Here is a 9,941-nt window from a genome sequence, read left to right as displayed (position 1 = left end):
CATGGCATTTCAAGAGCACCATTATCATCATTATTATCGCTAATATTACTGATGATGAGGCTTTCATGGCCTCTCGTTGGCCCTGACTAAGGTATTGTCATGGAAACAGATGACAGAGAGGAGCATAGCTTTATTGAATTAATCTATGAAGCTATTCTGACCAAATGGGGCTTGAATGTTGCGCTGTCTGAGCAGAGCATCGGAGCAGCAATGCGAACAGTCCCAGGGAGAGACGGATGAGAGTCAGGGGCAGAAAGTAGAGAGACGGAAGCACAGATGAAACTAGCAGGTCACATAGCTACAATAAAAGAAGAATAAAAAAAAAAAGAGACAAGATTGAAAACAGTGGCAGCACTGAGGGGCCATGTGATTGTAGGGAGTCACTGGTACAGCGTGCTCTGGTGATCAGCACAGAGGAAGATTGTCTGATGGGTGGAAACAATGACACCAATTCACCAACACAGACACAGTCATGTATAAGAAAATCATTAGCACTGAGTCTACAATACAGACAGTGGGCATCAGAACCATTGATTAAATCTTAAATAGATCTTTTACAGCCAGCTTAAAATAGAAATCTGATTAATGGACTTCATTTTTATTTTTTCTTTACTTCTCAGTTTGTTTCAATTGTCTTTCAAGTGTGATAAACCTCATAAAGTGTCCCCAAATCAACATCTTAAATTGATAACACATCCCGTTTTCAAAGTGCAAATGTCATCGACTGTATTAATGCAACCATCTATTTGTCTATCATAAGTAGAAATTGCACAGTAGCCTCCCAGCTATCTTAGCCTTTGTTTCCCGGTGGGTCTTTATTTTATGTGGAAAGTTGTCGCTTTCTGTTTTAATGCTAATATATCTAATGAAAGGGATCTGCCATACATAATTAACAAAATTAATTTAGATTAACTGATTTTTTTGTGGTTAAACGATAATGTTCTAGGCTTATTCTATAAACACATAAATCTTTATTATTATCACTCAGATTGTGTGTAAAAAATGGTTCTCTATGGGAAACCATCATTTGGTAAAAACAAATTAAAGTAACAAAACCCCCGTATGTCACACTTAAAGTTGCAGTTTTCGCTAATGCTAAAAGTTCCTTCCTTTTATCAAAAAGTTGTTTTGTACATCCTGTCCACAATCTTTTTTTCATGGAACCACATGAAGCGCTGTGAAGACCACACAGCACACTATGTGTGAACCATAAAATTAGAAGAACAGTTGAGTGTAAAAGCACACAAACTTTAAAAGAAACTTTACAATAGCTACAGAACATTTTGAGAAATTTACAAATTCATGCATGAATAGAAATACATATGTAGTTGAAATACAACATGTTCAGAAACAAATTCCTTTCTTTAATAACCCCCCAAAAAACTTAATTTTGTGGACAAACATGATTCACTGACTCATTTCTAATAGGAACATTTGACATGTTTTCAGTCTGATAACTCGTCTCTCATTTCAGTTATTGATTCATTGAGCACTGCAGTAAAGATTGCACAGGATGCCTTGTATTATTCATTGTTTCCAAATGATCATCCTTAAAGGTCACGAGATGACATACTGTATAATGTCCTTATGCCAATAGTAACACATTACATGAATCCACTTTTTTTTCAACCAATAACATCAATAACAGGAAACTCGATATTTTATATGATGTGACTGTAAAACCTGAACAGTGAGATTCATGAAGCAAACAGTTTTAAATGCCAAACCACAAAGCACTGTTAAACATAGTAAAAACTAAAATAATAAAGATATTGATCATTTAAAAAAATAATAAAAAAAAAATGTTTGGCAGTGGCACTTTCTAGAAGGCATTTCTGGTATGAATATTTCCCCAAAATGTATATCAGTCAGCCAACTACAATTACTCCTTTTAAACAGTGACATGTAGTTCAAAGCTCATTGTATTGGTTCCAGACTTGTATCTACACACAGCCACCGTGTGCTAACGTTATCTGTACATACTCACAGTTAACTCTGTCTCAAGTGCATTAAGGATCCTCAAATCACAGAACAGCTTTCTCAATAAATACATAATCTGAGTCTCTGGTTATGAAAGCTGCTGCATAAACAGTAACAATGTGGCTCTCCACAGTGTGTAATGGCACACGCCTATAAACAGACCAATACCAAAACACTATGAATCTGCACTGGAACAATATGTAACTGTGGTTTGAGTTGCATTCAAACAAAGCTTGTAGTGTCTCAGAGAAGAAAAGCACCTGGTGGTGGCTCACAGGGAACATATGGCTTGTCAGAGCTCGGATGTTTGTGAGTTAGATGTAGCCCTCCTGCTCCTCCTTCATGGTGGGAATAGTTTGAGTGCCGGCATCCAGGTCTTTCAAAACATTTACCTCACTTGCTTCATTTCTCCCCGTTTGCTCCTCTGTCTGTTCTCTTTCAGTCTTTCCATCACCTTCCTCCTGCCGTTGCTGTGGAGTTGTGTCTGCCTGTGAGAGGTTTGGGTCTGTACAGCCTCGCTGCTCGTGCTGATTGTGTTTTCGGCTCGGGCTGTGGTCTCGGCTTTGTCCTCGGTCCTGGCTGTTGAAGAAGCTGCGGATGGTGTGTTTGGGCAAGCCCAGCTGAGCAGACAAGGTGTGGACGGCCTCCTCATCCGGGTTGAGGCCCACATCCTGGATGAAACTCTGCAGGATTCCCAGGGCATCACTGGACACGTTTAACGCCTCACCTCGGACCTCGTCTCGTCCTCTTACCTCATTACTGTCTGCCTCCGAAGAATCCCCAACCCTGTCATGGTCCTCATTGTTCATGGTGGGCCACTTCACAGAGAGCTTCTCCTTAACTTTGCCTCTTTTGCTGTCTCCAGTGATCTCCTCTGTACCCTCCTTGCACATATTTCCATCCCTCCCCTGCTCACTGCTTTCTGTACCCTTGTCCCTCACTCTTGCAGTACAACCCCAGTCCCCAACCAAACCGCCCTTGTCACCCCTTCCTTCCTCGACCCAGTCCTTACTGTCCCCCCTCTCATCGTTGCCTCTGTTCTTCATTTGTGCTCTCAAGTGCCCCCAGGTACCGCCAGCATCGGACTCGGCTGGTGATGCAGCGCACGGTTGCCGTGGAGACAGGTGAGGTCCTGCCTCAGGCTGCAGGGGTTGATGGGGTTGAAGATGGTGCTGCTGTGGCATGGGGGAGTTGCGTTGGTACTGATGAGAGAAATTAGAAGTGATTAGAGTAAAAAGTCGCACTTGGTCTTTTGGATTTCAACACAGCTAATTTACATTATGTAAATGTGGACATTACCTTGTTTAATTTTAATGGTTTAGAATCAAGTAAAAGTGAAGGCAGCCCAGACAGAAATGTCTTTGTATGATAGGTCTTAATAATAAGGTACAATTTTCTCTTTTTTATTGATGATTTCCTGATTTGGACAGCCGAAAGTGGTGGCAGGTCTGTAATTCTACTTGAGGTTATGATTAATTTAGTGTACATACAAACACTGATTCCTCAATGTCACCTTCTTCTGAAGAGGTGAACAGTGTACTTAACGTGAAGACACAGTCAGGTTTTTTCCACATTTACTTGACTCTATAGTGTGTAGATATTGGCTAAGCATTGAGTATAGTATAAGCAAAGACTCAAAACATGCTGTTCTGGTCTGGTAGTGTAAACTGTTTGATCTGGATCTGCTGAGCTTTCACATGTGAGGTGGTCTGCAATGCATCCATCAAGGGTTGATGTCCACAGACCAGATTCAGATCTAAGCTTGCATATGTGGAGTTGTCTTGTCTTTTCTTTTCTAGTATCCCATGAAATATACTGTATATTCACAAACAGAAGGATACACAACCATTTTTTTTTTTTTTTTACATTTTAAGTCTGTGTATGTGAGTCTATAATCAAGCCATCAATCCATGCACAAGCAATGGAAGAGAGAGCAAAATAACTAATAACTAATCAGCCTCATGGATCATTGCTTAATGTGGTAATCATCTTTTTTTTACTGACATGTTTGGCATTTAGCTGTCATTACTGTGCTGCTTTTCCATTGCACACCCTAGAGATCTATTGGCATTCAATGTGATATACAGTACAGTGTTCTATTTGGAATTTATAGTAAAGTTCGTATTCATTTTTTTTCTACATTACTTTTCCTAATGATTTAAATGAAAGTCAGGTCACCTCAAGCTCTTGTGATTTTTCTTTGCTGTGTCTATAGCTTGTAACATAATCTGTAAAATACTTCTGTACATGTGAGGATTTTTTTCTAGATATCTGTGGAATAATATTGTGATTATCTTCTCTTCATCGCCTTACCAGTGTATTGTCATTGGTGAGCAGTGTGAGCCTGTCAGCGCAGTGCTGTGCAGTCATGTTGCTGCTCTCCTGTTCGTAGATGGCATCGCGTTCAGTCTGAGACAGGCTGAGGAACCGTCGGATCATGCACAGGTTCTCCCACAGGGTCCGGTTCTCTGGACTGGGATCCTCCTTCCAGCGCAGCAGCTCACACAGCCACCCCTGCAGGTGGTACGTACATACACAGTGCACGAGGTTGACCATCTCAACAGTCTGTCATTCACCCAGAGGTCAAGTCACTGTCAGCACACATTTCTACCTCTGATGTGTTTGCAAACAAAGTCCTGACACCTAGTAAGCCCCTGAACTACACATCTATCCATTTGCCATGTTAACTAATACAAAAATGTGTTTTTATTAGTATATTACCTCAATCTTCATATTTTTCAGAGAATCACTATCTTACTATGTTGCTCTTACTGTCTGCCACTTGATTCCACAGACATTTGCTAATTAAGCTCAGCTAACCTAATGCAACATGCCTTTAAACTGCAGACACACTCAGGCAAAATAAATTTGTACATTTAGTGTAAAGGAAAAAGGAAAACTTAAAAAAGAGGTACAATATTTTCAACAAAGTCAATTCACAGATTTTCTCATTGTTAAGCATATTTACGCGGAGCAGTTTTCCAAAATCAAATAATTTAAAGTCAATATTAGTAGTGTTACCTTCAAAATTTAAAGTGTAAATTCAGAAACAAACATGTTCCCTCTTCCTTTGCTCTATAAACCTGAATTCACAATCATTTTCTACACACATTGGCTCATAACTGTTTCCTGTTTACACTCGATATACAAATATAAACAAAAAAAATTAAATTTGAAGAGGCTCTACTGGCTGATCTGAAGATCAGGGTGAGATTTTTTTTCTTACTGGCTTGAATTGTCTCTGCATCATGATGGAAGAAACTTGTGAGTGGCAGATTGAGGAATGTAAAGCCGAGCTAGTTTCAGACTCATGAACTGGAGCACGATTACATTTGCAAGCAGGCAGATATGCTCACTCACACACGCACATATCCACACACACACATCAACCTGGCTGAAGCCCAACTCTTGCACACAATGCCATCCAGATGCACAGTGCAGATAGAACAGAGAGATCCAGCACGGTTCTGCCTGCCAAACAACCGGGTAATACAGCAAGAGAGAGAGTAGCAGAGTGAGATAAAGAGAGAGAGAGAGAGTGAGAGAAAGAGAGCAGTAAAGAGAACATAGAGAAAGTAAGGTAAAAATGGAGGCCAGCAAAAAGATAGAAAAAGAACCTCAGGGGTTTTGGACCACCTGTCTGTACTGGCACGACCACTGAATGACCTCTAAACATCTTGATGATGAGTACAGAGTAGGGGAAGTTAAAGAGAGGAAGAGAGAAACAAAGAAAGGAAGGAAGGAAAGAAAGAAATAAACAAACAAACAAACAAACAAACATGAATAGAAAGAAAGAAAGGCAAAAGGAACGAAGGAAAGATGGAAAGGAGGAAGGAAGGACAGAAGGAAAGAAGTAAAAATTGGAGCTACACTCGAGAGGAAGAGAAAATGAGACAGCTAAAATCCCCCATTCCATGAAGGGAAATTATCCTCAAAACAAAAGGCAATAACAAGCTTATGGGGCCGCCATAAAAATGAGAATAATAAACACTCAAATCATGCTTGTGTGTGTATTTGCATTAGTGCATTTGTGTTGTGTACAGTTGTGTAGCTGCGTGTACTTATACAGTATGTCTGTGTGCACAAGCGAGCAGTGTCTTAGCGTGCATGCGTGTATGGCGACTATTAAAGCGATAATTTAGGACACAATAGCAGTCTGATGCACTGATGATAGTCCTCTGCAGAGTGCAGCTGCTGGTTGATTATCTGGGCTTTCCTCCACACACACACTAGTCATCCCTGCTTTAACTGAGGAGATGAAGTCATGGTGAATGCTAAGTTTGAACATTTGATCAAGCAATAGAAACAATTGGGTGCAATATGTTCGTGTTTGGAATTGGACGGCTTCATCAGACTTACTCCAACAAGAGAGAAAGTACCTGACTTTTGGAGGCAGCAACCTTTGCAAACAGAGCCTGAGACACCTTGGCTCTCTTCATCTCGTGCTGAATCTCCTCGTAGATCGAGGCACTGACATTAAGAACACAACTGTCTGTCCTTAACCCTCTTTCTGGTGTGACCGGGGACAGTCTGGCCTAAAAACAGACAGACAAGACGAAAGAAGGCAGATTGGGTATAAATGGACAGTGGGACAAAATAATAGACAGTGGGACGAATCTAAAACAGAAAGTGAGGGATCATGTCCTTTGTGCAGCCTTGTGGTGCCTCAATTAGAAACAGAGATAAAGAAGGCCTGACAAAGGAAAAGTCACCAGAGAAATAACTACAAGAATTTAGTTTGACCACATTTCATTCCATCGCTCCGGCAGTACTGGAAAATCAAATGATAGAAGTGACAGAGACAAGGGAAAGGCAACATGGGTATCAGTAGATCCAGACCTCTTTTGAGTTTGCAAATTTAAAGATGCACGTTTTAAAAATCATTTTAAAAATGAATAAAATAACAGCCATGCAGGTAGCCTGAGGGCACTGCAGGAGCTCTGGGCTAAATGCTAACATCTGCATGCTAATATGCGTACAATTCAGCTAAGTAACACTACTCTCACTTTCACACTTCAGTGCTCTTTTATGAGGAGAAACACATTAGTTGAAACGTTTCACAGCAGGTTTGCAAGGCTGACTTTTGATGTCATCTCTTTTAGGTCTTTGTGCCGGCTGACCTGTGTGGATCTCGGCGGTGTGTTGTTGCAGCTGGGTGTGAAGCCAGTCAGACTTCTCTCCTTCTCCTCCTGGTAGATGCGCTCCCTCTCGGCCTCTGGGAGCTGCAGGAAGCTGTGCATGGCCCGCAGGTTGACCAGCAGAGACTGGGAGGCGTGCTTCGGGTCCTCCTCCTTTCGCAGGATCTCTGAGAGCAGACCCTGGTAATAACACACACACACACACTAAGAAAATGAATGGTGGTGAGGTGTTATGGACTCCAACAAGATACAATTCCAACACCTGACTCCCATGTGAAACAATTTGCTTTACACTTAGAATACATTTATCATAATGTATCATCACATGATGTAATGTATGAATTAGTGAGCTTTAGAGGCTGCTGGCTAGATTTAGGCTCGCTGGTTAACCCTGTTTCCACTTGTTATGCTAAATTAAGATGAACAATTTCCGCACTGTAGCTTCATGTCTAGCAGGATGGATGTGAGAATGTTATTGATCCTCTCATCTAACTAAACTGTAACTTTTCTTCAAAGCAGTGAAAAATAAAACACTCAGGGGATGACAAATATTTAAGTCCAATTTGAAGCCGAATGGGCAGGTAATGTTCATTTATTTTTATTGGTTTGTTAATATTCAACATTTCAGCACACAGAATGGTTCAGTCCAAAAACCCAGACAACCTCCAATACATTGCACCTAGAGGAGATAGACTTAAATTAAATATTAGATGTTCCCACTTTATCTTCATGTAAAGACCGAAGATAAATATAAAGTTTCTTGTGTGCCTAAAGAAATTTTGCAGAAGCTCCCTTTATTGAACTCTGGATCCCATTCAGGGAAGCATCTTGACAAACCTTGCAGTTCAGTGTTACATAGCCAGTTTCCAGTCAGAGCTAAGCCCACTACTCGCCTGTACATCTAGCATTATTCTGGATGTATCTGTCTATACAGGAAAGCCTTTCAAACACCTCATGCAAATTGTTGTGCTTGCGTCTTGAAAAGAAATCAGATTTCACGCAGGAAGAGAAATAGTACAAGAGGAAACAGGCTTCTTATTCAAATCATAGATCACTGTTGGATCCTCGCACAAAACCCCGCCTTCTGAATAGATGGAGGCTTTTATGCGAGTCGTCAGAAGACAAATGCTTCCCTCACTTCTAGATGACGTTTTGGCATCGTGCCCGACTTGTATGGCTGGCACCAGAGCACCTTGGACTTGGCAACGGGGAAACATGGGGGTGGATAATAACTAACACTGCTTATTGTGATGAAAATGATAATGATGGTAATAATAATAATAATAATGACGGGCTTAGTCTGTCCTTTGAGCCCCATTTATGTGGGAGCGGTGGTGAATGCAAGATGACGGACGCAGATAATGTAGCATTTTAGTGCTAGTTGGAGACGATAGTAGGGAGATATGGATACAAAATGAGGGAGACCAGCGAACAGAGAAAGATTAAAAGAAGATGGATTGAACACAGGAGTTTGGGATTAAATGAAAAGAAGGGCCGCTAGAGTCAAAGGTGGCGAGATGGAAGGACGGCGAGATAGAGCAAGAGGTAGAGAGGGAGACAGCATTTCTCCAAGGGGTTGTGATTAGTTGGCCCAGCAGCTGCTTCAGTGCTGGCACCAGCTTTGTGCTGCAGAGAGCTGGCACAAACACACACACGCATACATACACACATGCACAGGGGGAGGGGGCACTGCGGCAAAGGCCATGCCAATGTGCCAACCATCAAACACATATTCACCAAACACACTTACCTACTACCACAGTGCCAGAAAAGAAAAAAGATGATCACCACCACACAGCTGAAGGCTCTAAGACTTTCAACACCCTTCATTGTGCCTCCCACTCCTACTGTACCTGGGTCCTGTTAAAGGCCACCCGGGCAAAGATGGCTTGTGAGATGCCTGCTCGCTTCAGCTCCTCCCTCACACAATGGTAGATGTCACTTGGCACGTCTGTTGGTCCCACTGAAGACCCAGCCGATGTCTGATTTTGCAGCCCGGCCACAGGGCCTCCCCCTGGGCCACATTGTGCCTGCTGTGGGGCTTGGGAATCAGGGACTTTGGCAAAGACCTTGGCAGGAGCCCTCCCGACAGGAGGGTGGTTGAGATACTGCTGTGGTGGTGATGAGAGACCCTGGCCAGCTAGCATGCGGCTAACAGCGTACTGTTGGTTGAGAAACTGGGCCATCACTAGCTGCTGGTTGACCATCTGGGAGCTGAGAGGCTGGGTTACCATCCCAGGAGCGTGCAGACCAAGAGGTGAGCGACCACATATGTTGGCCACTGTTCCACGAGTGAAAAGGAGGGTTGAACCCGGATCTGCTGGGCTACCTGTGACCGGCTGCTGGGGTAGGGTGATATGTGTGGACTGGTCAGAAAAGCTGTCAATGTCTGAAGAAGGAGAGGAAAAGCAAAGCTAGATTCAGAATGATTAATACAGTAAACAGCACTAATGTTTCCCAAATACACACTGATTACAAGCTGGTTTCGAGTAGGTGGCATGTTCACATTGGAAATTGAACAAATGAAACATACATTAGTCATAAAATGTTATCTGATCATCTGTGTCTCAGGAATCAACAACCACAATGGACCTTAACTGTTGAGGTCATTACACAGCATCTCTACAAGGTTAAAGAGTGGGCTCTGACTGTGCCACTCAAAAAGGTGGACTTTCTTTGTGTTATTCTGTGACTGAGTTAGAGTCATTGTTCAGCTGCATCACCCAGTTTCCACTGAGCCTCAGCTGGCAGGCAGCCACCCTAACGTTATCCTGTTAGATACCTTGATAAACAATTTAGTTCCCAGAGGTGGCTTCAAACGAT

The 9,941-nt window shown here is 42.2% G+C and overlaps 1 protein-coding gene across 4 annotated transcripts in view; it reads right to left on the bottom strand.

Moving 5' to 3' along the window:
- Positions 1-595: 595 nt before the first annotated feature.
- satb1a (SATB homeobox 1a) overlaps positions 596-9,941 on the bottom strand; it is a 15,128-nt gene continuing 5,782 nt past the window's right edge. For all 4 annotated transcript variants that reach the window (XM_069176441.1, XM_069176443.1, XM_069176444.1 and 1 more), the window contains 5 exons: positions 8,972-9,507; positions 7,101-7,298; positions 6,360-6,515; positions 4,294-4,494; positions 596-3,182 (listed from right to left, as the gene is read on the bottom strand). In XM_069176441.1, the coding sequence (XP_069032542.1) occupies positions 2,295-3,182; positions 4,294-4,494; positions 6,360-6,515; positions 7,101-7,298; positions 8,972-9,507 (1,979 nt within the window). In that variant the 3' untranslated portion in view covers positions 596-2,294. The remainder of the gene's footprint in view (positions 3,183-4,293; positions 4,495-6,359; positions 6,516-7,100; positions 7,299-8,971; positions 9,508-9,941) is intronic.

The sequence above is a fragment of the Embiotoca jacksoni genome, unplaced genomic scaffold, assembly GCF_022577435.1.
Source record: "Embiotoca jacksoni isolate LCO1_2020_lvr unplaced genomic scaffold, fEmbJac1.0.p SCAF_7, whole genome shotgun sequence".
Taxonomy (NCBI): domain Eukaryota; kingdom Metazoa; phylum Chordata; class Actinopteri; family Embiotocidae; genus Embiotoca; species Embiotoca jacksoni.
This window is presented reverse-complemented; position numbering and strand designations above follow the sequence as displayed.